The 15,717-nt window shown below is 36.2% G+C and overlaps 2 protein-coding genes across 8 annotated transcripts in view; one reads left to right on the top strand and one right to left on the bottom strand.

The window, feature by feature from the left end:
• The first annotated feature begins 135 nt into the window (after positions 1-135).
• On the top strand, positions 136-2,191 carry LOC106162373 (protein fem-1 homolog A-like). The gene is made up of 2 exons (XM_013539652.3): positions 136-358; positions 1,017-2,191. Exon 2 carries the CDS (start codon positions 1,025-1,027, stop codon positions 2,012-2,014), a length of 990 nt encoding a protein of 329 aa, XP_013395106.2. The 5' UTR covers positions 136-358; positions 1,017-1,024; the 3' UTR covers positions 2,015-2,191.
• Positions 2,192-3,174: 983 nt separating this feature from the next.
• The window catches only part of LOC106162359 (uncharacterized), a 44,556-nt gene continuing 32,013 nt past the window's right edge, over positions 3,175-15,717 (bottom strand). For all 7 annotated transcript variants that reach the window (XM_087014751.1, XM_087014752.1, XM_087014753.1 and 4 more), the window contains 21 exons: positions 15,428-15,562; positions 15,025-15,104; positions 14,807-14,891; positions 14,555-14,611; positions 14,174-14,340; positions 13,526-13,673; positions 12,993-13,181; positions 12,301-12,516; positions 11,955-11,984; positions 10,732-10,851; positions 10,353-10,424; positions 10,092-10,190; positions 9,645-9,695; positions 9,133-9,206; positions 8,869-8,938; positions 8,303-8,401; positions 7,375-7,605; positions 6,238-6,453; positions 5,594-5,772; positions 5,033-5,211; positions 3,175-4,686 (listed from right to left, as the gene is read on the bottom strand). In XM_087014751.1, the coding sequence (XP_086870877.1) occupies positions 4,574-4,686; positions 5,033-5,211; positions 5,594-5,772; positions 6,238-6,453; positions 7,375-7,605; positions 8,303-8,401; positions 8,869-8,938; positions 9,133-9,206; positions 9,645-9,695; positions 10,092-10,190; positions 10,353-10,424; positions 10,732-10,851; positions 11,955-11,984; positions 12,301-12,516; positions 12,993-13,181; positions 13,526-13,673; positions 14,174-14,340; positions 14,555-14,611; positions 14,807-14,891; positions 15,025-15,104; positions 15,428-15,562 (2,610 nt within the window). In that variant the 3' untranslated portion in view covers positions 3,175-4,573. The remainder of the gene's footprint in view (positions 4,687-5,032; positions 5,212-5,593; positions 5,773-6,237; positions 6,454-7,374; positions 7,606-8,302; positions 8,402-8,868; positions 8,939-9,132; positions 9,207-9,644; positions 9,696-10,091; positions 10,191-10,352; positions 10,425-10,731; positions 10,852-11,954; positions 11,985-12,300; positions 12,517-12,992; positions 13,182-13,525; positions 13,674-14,173; positions 14,341-14,554; positions 14,612-14,806; positions 14,892-15,024; positions 15,105-15,427; positions 15,563-15,717) is intronic.

The following is a 15,717-nucleotide window of genomic DNA, read 5'->3' as shown; positions in this document are numbered from 1 at the left end:
CGCAACTTTGAGAAACGCAAACACGCTAAGCGTTTGTGCACACAGGAAAGGTTAATTCTCTCTCTCATCTGCGAAACGAACCGATTCACAAACGCATGCCACGAGTCTGAAAATATACTTAAGTTGCGTTTTTTGTCGGCATTTTGTAAACAGCCCGTCACTTTTTAACAAGCCAAAAAGTACTTTACTCAGGAAAGTGCAAAAAGAGATGAGGCTTTTAAAAAGACACGTGCGCGTTTCCATTTCTTGTTCGGGAACGTTTTATATATAGCCTGGCCCTTTCCTGATTCGAAGCTTTAAAGGATAGGAGTTCTCGAAGTAGTCAGAGACGCAGCTATCTAGGCACTGAAAGACAAAGGTAAGTAGAAACATAATCCCATTTTAAAACATAGACGCAAGTTTCAAAATACGCTTATAAACGTATGATATTTTGGTTCACAAGAGCTTAACTTGGATACATGATCGTTTATCTTATTTGACGCATGATAAATCACAAATGGTCCACTTTATTTAAAATGAGAATATAGGGCCTGCTTTTAGTATAGCAATGTTTACCCAGTGTTTAAACGGGTACTTTCCTAATTTAGTTGTTACAAAAGCAGATTCATCCCATGTTGAAATTGGACGATTTTTTCTTTTCTTAAGTCGAGACAAACTTTTTTCACTCAAGATACATCGTGCACGTTTCTGAAATCTTTCAGTCTTAACTTTAACCTTGTCACTCTGGACCGATATTTCACCATAAAAGCTATACATTGTTCTTAGCTTACTGGCCAGACTTGTGATGTCATTCTTGTTATAAAACAAATGCTTGGACAGCAACTGATTTACCTTGGATCGAAGAAGACTAGAAGTTAAGACATATTTTCGTGCTTGCATTTTCGGTTAGCATTTTCTTTTTTCTCGTATAATTAATTATAATTACAATTACAGTAGTGATAATGATAATGATAAAAATAATAAAGCGCGACGTGCAGTAACTATATATCACATTCATATAAGGATATCATTTTAAGGAAACAGCATGGGTGCGGATGCTTCAAAAGGCTATGAGGTATACGACGAACGTTCACCACGGGAAAAAGACGAGGAGAAAGCGCCGCCCCATCTTCTAAAAACTCAAATCAAGCTCGCAGCGTTACTAGAACAGAAGAATTTATGGGCGATGAAGGAGCTAGCTTTAGACATCGGGCAAAATGATATGCACGCCTTGGTAAACAGTCCGTACAACGATACCACGTTTTGTCACCTGGCGGTGAAGACGGGCTCCGTGAACATTCTTGCCTTCTTGGTGAACGTTTGTGGTGCTGACGTGTGCTGTACGGGTACTGTGTTCGTGAAACATGAACGGGGTGGAATCGTCGCTGTGGAAAACGCGACGCCGTTATGGCTGGCGTGCCAAATGGGGAACGTGAGCCTGGTCAAAGCTCTGGTGTGGTTGGGCGCCGGCAAGACAAACCACGTGAAGACAACTGTTGGTTCTTCGGCGTTTCAAATGGCGTGCTATGCTGGGAGTCTGGATATTGTTCAATTTTTATTGGAGAACACAACGCCCGTTGTGGACTACAACTGCCTTCTGGCTGCTCTCGCTTGGAACGATAAAAACCACTTCGAGGTCGCTCGATACCTGATCAAAGAAAAATGGTACAGTGATGTCAATGAAAAGGACGCAGATGGCATGACGCTGCTCGCATGGTGCGCGCGCAGTGGAAACGTGAACGGCGTTCGTCTGCTTATCAAGTATGACGCCAAATTCACGACCGACCACAAGGGTGCCACGCCCCTCATGATCGCGGCAGCTCATGGTCACTTGACAACAGTTAAAGCTTTGTTGGAATATGGGGATAAAGCGAACGCTAAGGACAACGACGGACACGACGCCGTCTACTGGGCAAGCAGAAATGGTCATACGGACATAGCCAAACTTTTGTTGGACGCTAGATTTCGCAAACACTGCGGCAGATCCAAAGGACGTCCAAGACCGGCGTCTATTTTTATGGAAATTGATGACTGATTGGGCATTTATTATGCAAAAGGACTGGGTTGGTGGCGACTTCAGTTGTCATAGATAGCAGAATTGAAGTACTGATAAATCACAAAGATTCTATCACATCAGACGCTGTACTGGTTTTAAGGCAAAAGCACAAAAAATAAAGAATGGTGTACAAAAAGAGTAGGCCTATCTTTAATCAAACGGTGGTTTAGATTTTGAAAGAAACTATAATGTAAAATAACGTTGAAATCTCTTAAGAAATAAAATTGCTAGTTTCTTCTGCTAATTAAGGTACCTCTGAATGTAATAGAATTTTAGGGTACTATTGTACAAATATCGAAATATCAAAGCATACAGTGTATGCCTGTTGCCAAATATCTCAGCTCAGACCAGCAGTATGCGAAATGTGAGCTTTACAGAAGCGCTGAACCAGATTAATCGACACGAAAGGCAGTTTCTAAGAAAACAGATGGGTGTTATTTAAAATTAGCAATCAATCTTGTTAAAACAATTTTACAATCTGATTAGATCGCCGAGGTACGTCGAAGATGCGAATTTTTTCATGCCTCTACAGCGCACGACTTCGTGAACTATAACTTATTTCATTAAGCACACATCTGGAAATCTTATCAACATTTATCACACTTTTAAATTAATTACTTTGGCAAAAGTACAAAAACACCCCTTTAATCGAAAATATTTCGCTTGCGGAGGAAAAGTGTATGACCTGAGAGGCCCAGATCTACATACCTCCTTTGAACACCGTGAGCTCAAACAGTAAATCAAAACACTGACGTTCCGGCTATTTTACTTATCTTACGTCATACGGTACGTTAAATGGATCACTGTAATTTTATAAGAAGGCATAGTACGTAAACTCTCACAAAAACTCTCAATGACGTACCTGAGTTTGCTTCGGGTTTCGTTAGTACAACACGGCAGGCCGTGTAACAGTCTTCTCACCATTCGATTCACTCAGGTCAGGGTTAACGTGACGTAAGTGGATCAAAATCTAGGACGGGCTAACCTGCACGAGTCAAGGGGAACCGCACCCTGTTTCACCGAGAACTTTCTGGTACATTACAGTGCCCGTAGTAACATGTATCCCTAGTTTCTGGGGTCACTGGAAACATACCTCTCTTTGTTATCAAACAGAAAATAAAGCAGAAGAGAAAACAACGTTTTTCCATTAATTGTAGAGTAAATTATATTTATTAATGAATTTTGCTCTTCTAAAATGTTGACTGGATATGAAACTCCAGGTAAATCTCAGCCATTTGTTAACATACCATGACTTGTCTAAAAAGTGAGTATTTCAATGTAAGGACGGATTATCAACAATACAGTAGGAAATAATATAGTCAGCTCTTCAGATATGCAAATGTGGTAACTTCTTCATTTACCTTCGTTGCCATGTTAAAATTCTAAATGATATAATATCACGTAGGACAACAAGCTAATTCCATCAAGGAGCATTTTGATTAGAAGTGAAATTGCATTTACAAGACTAGAGTGAATTGTTCTCAATGGGTATACATGTATGTATTGCTTATAACGAGGATATCTTTGGTTTGTTGTTAAGCTAGTGCATTGTTAAATAACTAACGGTACCGGACTAGTTTATAAGCCAAATGACCAAAGTACTACCATTGCTTATGTGTGAAATGTTAATCCTACTATAAAGAGAGACACTTACGTACAGCCATAAAACAAACCTCAAACTATACAGACATATTCCTTCATGTAAAGAGTGCATCTATGAAAATATCTGCATTTTGTATAACTTTGAACACTATAAATAAAAGAAATGAGCCTTGCAATAATATGTACTGTATCACAGATGAGGAGATAGCAATGTTCAGTTTCATACAAGAAAAAAAAAAAAGCAGAACATCTAATATTTGAAGTTTGCTCCCAGTCAAGTCAACCTCTTAGTTAGGTCAACTAATAAAGTGAGCGCAGGAACATCAAAATTTGTAATGTGAAGAATAAAATTTAAATTTCTTCATATCAACTATGCATCAATTAAATATGAACAATATAATTGTTGATATCAGCATGCAGTTAGCACTTGATAATATGGAGGGATCTTCTCACAACCAAAACATGTATAAAATTTGTATATCCAGTGCCCCATGCACTTTCTTTAACATATGGCAATGTGGCCTTTAATGACACTTCTACATTTCTATACTTAAAATGGGAACATTCTTGTAAAATTGGTCACAAAAAATGGCAATATGTAAGAACCTTTTACATATGAAATCATAAATATATTTAAAAAACAATAACAACAGAATAATTGTGCTATGAAGTACTTCTGATACAAGATTAAAAACTGCAGTGAATACTGTTCAAAATATCAACATTATGAGTTATTCTGTGTTGATACATGCGTGACCTTAAATTGGTCTTAAAGTTGACCTTGTGTTGACCTTCCATTGACCTTGTATTAGTACTGTATTGACAAAATAAAAATTTTTCAATTTGCCAAAACTGAAAATTCAAGAGAAGAAAGACTAGAGTCAAAATTATGCTGCCAGGTAAAAACCAAGACCTGAATTCTGTGAAAAAATGCTATCATACGAAATAGTTTCTTCTGAGTGTGGCCATGTAATCGCTGGTGGACTTGCCAAATGAGGAGTTGATCATGCTGTCATCTGGTGGCAGGACGGGGCTGGAGCTGGCACCAGCTGAAATAGGAAGGTTTATTTATGAAAAAATAATTATAGTAAAACTGGAGTGGATTCTGGCACAGAAAAACTGGTCATTAGTTAATGACACAGACCATCACCAAGTTGTCAGAAACATTTGGTAGACATTTTTTTTTTAAATATCTATGCAAAAAGGCACTGTGAGCTTTAATTTTTTGTGCATTTGGTGCACATTTACACAGAGCAAACAAACTTCCTAAATTCTGTTGTTCTACATGTGGACACCAAGTTTCAAAACAAACATCATAAAAAAGCTTTTACTTAGTAATTTCAAATTGATTTACAGTCACACCATCACAGATACTGCGGAACCCAGTGTGCTTACCAGACTCCAAATGTTTGGCAATGCTTTTATCCAGTTGGTTTTTGATCTTGTAACTGAGAGAGTCATTGACCCCGTGTACAGGGGTTGTCTTCATGCCGCCCAGGGGGGAGACCCACTGGTTGTCCCTGCGTGCCATGGGGGGACTGGCACCCAGCAGCATGGTCTTCTGACGCTCAAGACTGTAATTACAGTGAAGTGTAATATATGATTAAATATAGCACATAAGAAAAAAGCATAATGCATAGGAGAAAATAAGCAATTTGAAACTTTTACTGAGAAAATGCCAAAGCAAAGTTCTTCTGTATTATTTATAGTAAAGCAACTGTTACTGGTCATATTTATGTTTCAGTAAATCTTTATCACAGCACACTGAAACAATCTACCTAGCATTATATCTAAGAATTTTTTGGCAAAAAATAACCATGGCTTGTGTTTTTGCTCATATATCCATGTTCATCTTCATCTTTCATCACATTAAATCAAGAAAACAAAAGAGGGAGACTAAGCTGCAATTTATGTTGCTGTGTGAACAAGCACTCATGCACATGCAGACAAACTTACGAAAGCTGCGCCTTGGTATTAGCAGCAGTATCCGTGGCTTTCTGCAACCTGGTGGCCACTCTCTCTCGAAGCCGTACTTCATTTTCATACAACTCCTTGTACTTCTGCAGCTCCAAGTCCTTGGTCTCCTTCTGGGCCATGGTCTGGTGGTAGCCTGCCCGCAGCTTGGACAACTCATCCTTCAAATAGAAAAAGATGATTCTTTTTTCATTTTATAAACCCTTTATTCACTTTTTGTCTGTTTTCTATGGGAGGTTCCTTATTATGTGAAACATGTATTAGAAAGAATATTATTCTCACGATTTTCCACAAAAAAAAAAAAAAAAAAAAAAAAAAAAAAAAAAAAAAAAAAAAATTCAATTGAAAGAAAAATTTGCTGGTCCAAGATTTTATCTCTGGGAAACCATGGGGCTGCTCTTTGCATGTCTGCATGCAAAATCAGCTTTTTGAGCATGGTTGAAAGGGAGGAGGCATGCCCTCTGTGACCACCCCCTTAAGCCTGTGAGACTACATATCCACTGTTTATATATTAAAATACTTTAACACTGAATACTACTTAATGAATACCACCCCTTATCATTATTTACAAATATAAAACAATATCCAACATTTGCCACGACTACACAAATCAAACCCAAACATACCATGAGTTCTTTCTTGGTTTTCTCATACTCATTCCTAATCTGCGACTCATTGTTATTCCTCATAGTGTCCAGCCTCTCTCTGGCACGGGCCTGGTCCTCCAGGTAACTGTTCACCTCCTCCAGCTTGGTGTTCAGCTCCTGGCGCAGCTTCATCTCGTTGTCCTGCTGTGCACGCTGCAGCTCACCGCGGTCCACGTAGTGCTGGTTCACATGGTTCTGTAATGGCCAGGGTATAAATAAGTTAATTATGTAAACTTGGAACATGTATGGCATATAATACCATGTGTATGGTCTTGCATATGTGAAAAACTTGAACTTATAATATAATGCTGCCTCGTGGTTATATGGTTCAATCCAATTTGTTTACATGGCGGTTGCTAAGTACATGGTTCTGCTATATAAGGACAACAGTCAGATATGTTCAATAACATTAGTACTGCCTACATACATATAAGTGAACCTGTATGCTGCATACAGTGTACAAATACAATATATTGTAGATGGGCACAAGTGTAATTACATACATCATGAACCCTGGATGATATCCTTACAAAATAATAATACAATATATTTGACAATGTCATGCAATAGAGGCAGCATACTTAATTCTAAGGGGTGTTTGATGATTGGCTTTAAACTAAGGAACTTTCTTTCAATACAACTGACTGGATAAAGCTACAACTATTAAATCACTGTTAGCGTAATTAAGCAGAAAGTAGGGCCAATTTATCTGTCAAAATTGCATTACAAGGAAAAAATTAATGATACTGATAATTGTTTTCAATCAACAAACACTCAAATGATTAGATAGTTTGAAAAGAAGATGAAGCTGGTTATAAGCTACTAAAAGAATGAAAACTGTAGAAAAATTGTCAGCATGAAAGGGAAAATAGGCAATATAATCATTAATAATCATTAGTAATATAATCAAATATACAAAAACATGCAAAAATTTGAACAGAACAGTTGGAGAAAAAAAACACAAAGAAAGAAGACACATGCTGGCATAGAAGACTGCACATTCAACAAACACATGCTGGTTATATTAGCCACTGCTAATACCTATCAAGGAAAAGAAAAGAATATCAAGTTAGATGAAAATCAAGAAGAGATAGATGAAGATACTCATGCACTGACTCTAGCTCTAGACACAGCAGTAACGTCAGCAGTAGCAGTATTTCTGGTATCGCCTGCTACCTTGTATGAATTAAAGTCAGTCTCCATCTTATACTTGGTGCGCTCGAGCTTGGCAAAACTTTTTTCCAGGGTTTTCAGGGCATTGAGCTCCTGCTGAAGCTGCCTGGTTTTTGCCTCATATCTATCTTTTTGCTCTATTTCTTCATTTAATTGACTCTGGAGCTCATCCAACTGGAAACAAGGGGTGACTTTGGAATTAGGGACAACAGAATATCAGCATCAAGTCTAGTATTGCCCATTTTGCTTATTTTCATGGTACCTTTTATTCTCTCTCTCTTTTTTTTTTTTTTTTGACTACCATAGCACAACTAAATGGAAATTAAATCCACTCAGTCTATAACTTCATAGACACAGTGCCACTAATTTGAAACAGTTTTTTTATTTTTTATTTATTTATTTATTTATTTTTTCTTTTGACTCATAAAGAAAAAAAAATGAAAATTAAATCAGCTATTGCCCTTTAAAAATATTCCAGCCTGTGCTATTAATCATTTGAGTATTTTTACCTATATTTTGACTCTCAAAGAACAATGAGATGAAGATTGGATCTACTCAGTCTGAAGGCCTGTGAATATATAACAGCTTGATCCCAAAGAAAGTGGACACTGTGCCAGTGTACAAATACACACCACTTAAAAATGTGTATGAATATGTGCTAACAAATAATTATCCTATCATGAGCTCTTGAAAAACAAGTTACCAGTAAAAATTTAAGCCAAGGATTTGCATACAAAAACTGTGCATACATGTATCATCAGATCAGAGAAATAATGCACAATACATAAATAAATAAATTTGGGGAAAAAATCTCACTACTGCAAACAACTTTAACACATATTAAAGTGAATATATATTTCAATCTAAATACCTGTCTCCTTAAAGTCTGCATGGTGCCCTCCATGGCCAGGCGCTCACGATCAAACTCTGAGTGCAGGGATGAAATACGAGATTCACTTCCCTCAAGATCCTATTAAAAAACATGCAATTCAAATAATATGCATCATGAAGTGATGAGATAAACAACATGGATAACTCACTGACAACAGAAACAAAATGAATGACAAAAGAAGCTTAGGAAAACAGAAAGAAAATATATTGGTCGGCCTCAAAGAAAAGATATAGAAAGCCTAAACAGCCTAAATCTGATTGACTGTGGATAGAGAAGGATGGAGAATGCTATACATGCCTGTGCCAGTTAAAAAGCCACTTGATGATGATGTGTTATACATTTAAGAATATTATCAAATGGGGAAGCATTACCATATATGAAGCATGAACACATGCATATAAATACTTAAATGATTGTAAATTGTTAACTTTATTATTAAAGTTTGGGTAGCTGCCTGACGTAATCTTCTATATGAGTAAACTTAATGGTTCAAAACAAACATTCCAAGCAGGGATTATAAGATTTTTTTTAAATTATTTTTTTACCTTTAATCTCTTCTTGGCTGTCTTTAAATGAGTTTTTAAGTTAGCCACCTCCTTTTCTAAATTCAATCGCCTGAAATGACAAAAAGCAATGAGTGCAAAGCAAATATGAAAATGACAATAATTCTTAAGGTTAAAAAAAATTAACATCCATGCAATATAAATCAAATGAATTATATTCAAATGAATTGCGAAAAGGGCCAAGTTCATAGAAAAATTTTCTAAGGGTGGGGGGGGGGGGGAATACAAAGGCAAAAATATCCAGACCTTTCACTTTCAGCATCTAGCTTTGTCTCAGCAACTTTCTTCATCTCAACAGCTTTTCTGGCTTTTCTTTTCTCCTAAAATAGAATACAAGAGTAGAAAATACCAGGGGTTTGAACAGGTTATCATGTAATCGTAATTATACAAGTGATGAATCAAACTCGTCTGAACAAAGCATCATACTGTGGCTGCAGCAGCAATTTAACAGTGTTTTACATTTTTTCTAAAAAAAATAATAACCACCTTTTGCTCCACTTAAAAAAGATACTGCTAACATTATCCTTCAACATGTTTATACACTTAATCTCTTAACAATGCCAAAAAGCAAAAACATTGAATAAATAAATTAAATAAAACAAAATAAGAAAAAACATTGAATAAATAAATAAAATAAAACAAAATAAGAGCAAAAAAGAAAGAAAAAGTTATTTTTAAAAAACTTTTTCCTCGTGATAATGACTTTAAAAAAATATTTGTGCTGAGGTGGCAGGGTGGGTAAGAGGGCAAACACTCACCTCATCAACTACAGCCTGAGCCTCCTGTTTGGCTCTCTCTAACTGAGCAAGCTGAATAAAGTTAAAATATATGTGTAATAACAGTAGATTTTAGTACAGTAATGATACACATATGAAGGTGGGTAGTAAAAGGAGACATTTACAAATATGTCAAGTATAATATCATTCCAATGCTGAATTATATTTTGAGGGTGGTCGGAAAAAAGACCAAGTAATTCAGTAGAAGAAAAAAACAATTTAAAATTTACCTTACATCACATTTCAAACACAATTCTGAGCACTGATATTAATATAAATGACAAGACAAAAATCACAGGTAAACAGCAACTTTACAACAGATGGCTTCACCTAAGGGGCAAGATAGAGAGATATAGACCTCCGACCGTAAAAGATCTAGATCTAAAATCAATGACCTGGCTGGAGATCTAGGCCACTGCTCCAACATACCCTCAATCCCAGCTTTGACCTTGACTTGACCTCAGACTCCCACATGTCTCTGGAATCCTCTGCCTCTCTGGCAAGAATACTACGAGATGCTGCCTCTTGCTGCAACATGCACAAAAACATGGTACGTGAAACAATCTTTACACACAAAATCCATACATTTTTCTCTAAAAAATACAAAATATACCATGTAAAGGTATTTGATCATTAAACAAAATAATTAATCAAAACAAGCTGGTTTTATCATACTGCATTTATACTTACAGTGACTTTTTCTTCCAATTGAGCATTTGTTGTTTTGAGGTTAGATAAAAGGGCCTCCATACTATGACGAACCTAAAAGTAAAGGATCGATATAAAATAAATGTACTCAGAAAAAAAAAAGAAATGTATTTTTTTTTAATTCTCTGAAAAAGGGTTAACTTTTATACATAAATCAGGAATGCAACCTGTTCAAAATTGTTTTTTTTTACCAATACACTAGCATTTCACTACATTGTATAATTTAAGACATTTTAAAAATATTTTATAATTATATAAGACAAACATCTTAAAGCAGTGCTGAAATAAATGAGAAACATGGGTTTTAAAGAACTCTTATTTATCACTTTTATCAATCCTCAAAACTCCACAAAATCTGTACCCTGTTGGAATCCTCCATTTCCCTCTGTAAAGTTTCCACTTTCTGAGTCTCTGTAGTGAGGGAGGCTTCCAGGCGAGCTTTCTCTAGTTCCAGTCTGTGGACAGCATCTTCTAGCTCATCCTGAAAACAACACACAGATTTATTAGCTCTATGTACAGAGAAATATATAGGTCACAGAAATATGCTTAGTATATTTGGCAATCTTACATCAGAAAAATGTTTTGTATTTCAGTCCCTTGATGCTGCTAAAGCAATAATCTGAGCTTCAGAATTAAGAAATAGGGACATTTATATGAAATTTGACTTTATTAAATAGAACTAGGCAACATCATGTGCTTGTGAACAAGGCATGTCCAATGTGTAATTCAGAAACATACAATGAAGAAAAATATGTGCCAGAAAGCTTATAAAATATTTTGGCTGATCAAATGTTATAATATGGGCATATATTTAAAATAATAATAATTATAACAAAAACAATGTATGATGCAATACATGTGCATAAAATTACACAGTATTTTTCATGCATGTCAAAAACTCACCCATGCATCAAATAAATATTCAACCATATTCCTAATTCTCAGACCTTCTCATAAACAAATTGAGATATATACATAATTGTGATCAGGGACAAACATTCTGTTATGAGCTAGCATACCATTCACCAAGGGTGGAAAGGTTGCACTTTAACTCGCTACCATTTTACAGAGATAATTAATTTACCAAGCAAGCACATTACACCTGGTGGCAAAGTAGAACTGCTGTTAGAAACTGAAGCAGGTACCTGGCACTTGAACTGAAACATGCCACACTACCTGAACTATTTCATACTCATTGTACATAATAATAATAATAATAATAATAATAATAATAATACCATACCCCACGCAATACTGGTAGCTTATATATGTCTAACAAGCTGTGACATGAATAATAAACATTTCATATACCGTGCACTGTGGGAAATAACTTCCAAGCAATGTGTGAAAAATCCCCTCATTCATGCAGTATCTCCAGGCTGCAGAGGGCACATATTCTCAAAGGTTTGTAACTTACAACAATTTGTATACACTGCACCAATTTGAGTTCACTTGAAAAATTGGACTCCCAATGCAAGTCTCAAAATGTTGTAAGTCATAAACCTCCAAGAATCAGCACTAGGCCAATAAAAATATTATAATATGTCTCTCAACCCATGATAATTGAACCCCATGTCCCCATACCTGATATCTGTGTCCAGTGTGAGAGATGAGCTGAGAGTTAAAGCACTGCCATTAATAGTTTGCTTGCTTTATATTTAATAAGCTCATGCAGTTGACAATTCTCTATGGATATTTTACAGTCATGTACCTTATTTCAGAAAATTATAAATTACTTATTACATACTTTAACTATTATCCCAATTAAACACTTCACTGGACTGGCTGATGAAACATACAGAAAATGACACAGTACTTTAATGACACTGATAACAATACTAAATTTATTGTATGTCAGACAATCATATGTGAATACAACATTTTGGGGGGACGGATTTTACCTACTTCCTTAATTCATCAGAAATCTTACCTTTGTTCTATTGACAGCCTCAGCATTGGCAGAAGTGTTAGCCAGCTGCTGGGTGGTCAGCATGGAACTCTGCTCTACTTGTTCCAGCCTGTCTGTCAGCTCTGAAATCTTTGCTTTAGACTCAGCCTCTTTCTCCTGGCTGCTCTCAAGGCGGTGACGCAGCTTTTCAATCTCCAAACCCAGGCGAGTTTTCTCTGCTTCAGCATGCTCCTTGATCTAGAGGAAAATTTACAGCAAGATTGTTTTTTATTTCATTCATCAAATATTTAAGATAAAAAACATATATTACTGAGGTTTGTACAATACTTAAAATGTATAAAATCCCACTTATTTTTTTTCTCTGACACAGAAGAACAAATAATAGCAAAAAGGATGAATTCTGAAAACTCCGTATAAAAATTGCAAAAGTATGGTCAACTTTCTGCACAGTTTACACCAGTCCTCAACATCAACAATGGCCTCATGCCAAATGTTGGTAAAACTGTAGCTGGCCAGTAAAATTCTGTCAATTTGTTTAATTATTGGCCACTGCTTGGGCTTAAAGTCAAAAGATTCTTAGACCTAGGTGGCCTGCAGGCTCAGTTGGCTTATTAAGTTTTTGGCACAGACTGCCTCTGACCACCAGTCTCTTCAATACTGTGCCTATCACAGTAAACAAGACATTCCCTTTCTCTCTGCTTTAAATCTCTCACCTTCACAGTGACCTCTAAGTTGGCCTCAGTGGTGGTCAATTTCTTGGATGTCTCGGTCATTTCCTGCTGCAAGTGCCTCATTTCCTGCTCCAGCAGAATCCTGCGACTGTCCGAGGCTCTTACCTCTTCCCGCAGACGGCTGACTGTTTCATTGAGGGAACTGTTCTTCTCCTCAAGGGCACCTCTTGACTGGAGAGGAAATAAAGACAACTGGTAAAAAGCAGGAAAAAACTTGAAACTCTGAGATGAGATGAGATGAGATGACAATTGTATGTACTTCCCATCTTAAATGAAAATGAAAGCTACAATAACTACTTAATAATATGTAAAATTATAATAATGCCAATTTTGTTCAGCATGCTTGTTTTATTTTATACAGCTCTCATCCTTTCTCTCTCTCGCTCTTTCTCAAACCCACCAATCTCCCACCTTTATTGAAGAAAAGTTTAAAAAATATAGTGCAATTGAGGCTTTGAAAATACTTTTGTGGCCCTTAGACCAGTCTTTCCTTCAGGGTTAGCCCCCTGTGTTACCTTATCATGGTCATTCCTGAGAGAAGACAACATGAAGGAGAACTTGTCCTGTGTATCCAGGGCTGCTCTTTCTTTAATGGAGTCCTTGCTCCTGGCATCATCAAACTGTTGCCTTAATGTCTGCATCTCATGTTGCAGGCCAGTCACCCTGGAATACAATGGAAAATAAACTAGTATTACACTAATAATTGTTCCTGGCTGCTGGGCAATTTCCTTAAGTATTACTAATTAAAATTGCCTTCTGTCTTGTAGATTGATCTCTCTAAAATAAGGAAACACTGAATGACAATGATTCCCTGTTATTATCACGTTTCTAATGTTTTTGAAAGACGATGAACATAACATTCTTTGCACTGGTATTGCTACCATTCCATTTTTGTCTTAGACTGGGTGTGACACATACTCTAGTAGAAGGATAAAATCATGTATTCTATTGACATGACTATTTTCTTCATAATGATTCTTTTTATCACACACAGCAAGTCAGCTGTTACTGTACCCATCAAATACACAAAAGCTGTACAAAGTACAGACATTATACACTACAATCCTGAGTGAAGACAAAGAGCACAATTTCATGCATCAATAATAATAAGAAGAAGAAGAAGAAGAAGAAGAAGAAGAACCCAATGATCTCCCTCAGCTTACCTCTCCTGGGCAGCCTCCAGTTTGGCCTGTACTTTGGCATTAAGCTCCTTCTCCTTCCTGATCTGCTGGTCCAGGTGCTCATAGGCTGTCTTCTTCTGGTCCAGATCTCTCTGGAGGCTGGCAATTTGATTGCTCCTCTCCAGCAGAGAGGTATTGGCAGCTCTGAGCTGAAATTGGAACCAAAATAATGTAAAACTGATTTCTGCAGCAACTATGGGCCATTTCCTTGTATTTTTCTTCTTCCTTTACATATTACTACCTCAATAAATTTAAAAATATTGTTACAAAGTGAGTACTTTGTATATTTATTAAATTGTGACTAAAAAAATAAATCATTTGTTGAGAAAAGGTGTGTGAAGTTTGTCAGCTAGAAAAACTTACTTCACTTTCAATGGCAGTGTATTTGGCTTCTGCAGCACCATAGCGTTGTGAAAGACTCTGAAAGCAGACATTCATGTGCAACTTTCATTGTATATTTGCCATTACTGCTAACTAAATTTCAAACTCATTTTTTCTCTTCATAATAGAATGTTTCACAAACAGTGCTTAGCTGTAGTAGAAGGACAGGTCTTTAAAATTCAAGTGTGAAAAGTAATCTTTAAAATATGGCTCATGCTTAACAATGTATCTTACTTGATTTGATTCTTTAAAACTCTGTACTTCTGCTTCTTTCTTTTCTATTGTCTTGTCCCAGTCTTCCTTGTCTTTCTGATATGACCTGAGTAAAAAAATGAATCATTTAACATCAAACACATTAAATAACCACTTACAATAAGTTGCTTAAAAAAACCCAAATATTACTTTTCTCTTTCAATAAAACTTTTTTTACCAGTATCAAGTAGTTTACTAACTTTTCCAGTTCATTCCTGGCCAGTCTTGTTTTCTCTAGCTCCAAGTTGGCAGCAGTCAACAGGCTCTTCATGGACTCCAGCTGAAAGACGACATATTTTTTATATAATAAATATACTAATAGCCATCTTAGCATCCCCCCCTTTCATGGAGAGTAATGTAGTGTAATGTTGTTTTTAACAGACTGACAAAAAGTAATTAAATGTGATGAAAGTATAGTGAGGCCACCTTTAACACATGCATACTGTAGTATAACTAATTTAATACTAACAAAACCAATCATAACATATTTCTTCAAAACTCATCCTGCTCACACATCTACGTACGTGAAACTATTTTGATAAGACATAAGATCTGAATTAAAATATATTATTTATATATTCATGTGCATGCACGCACACACACCTCTGTCTCCAGTTTTTCTCTGCTGGACTTCTCCTTCTCTAAGTTGGAAGACAAAAGTGACATTTCAGCCTTGCAATGGCCTATCTGTACATTGTATTGCATAGAGGCATGGGTCAGTGCTTCTTCATTTAGTTTCTGAAATAGATCTTGATCTTGATGATAAAAGTCCTGCATGTATAAAATTATTCCCTGCCTACCTTTTTGTCTCATCATTATTATTATTATTATTATTATTATTATTGCTGAGGTTCATTTTATACAGCATGAAACAAAATAACCACAAACAAACA

Source organism: Lingula anatina, chromosome 6, assembly GCF_051362555.1.
Source record: "Lingula anatina isolate TDL-2025a chromosome 6, LinAna3.0, whole genome shotgun sequence".
Classification (NCBI taxonomy): Eukaryota; Metazoa; Brachiopoda; class Lingulata; order Lingulida; family Lingulidae; genus Lingula; species Lingula anatina.
Note: the sequence above shows the minus strand (reverse complement) of the source record. Positions and strands in the feature narration are given on the sequence as shown.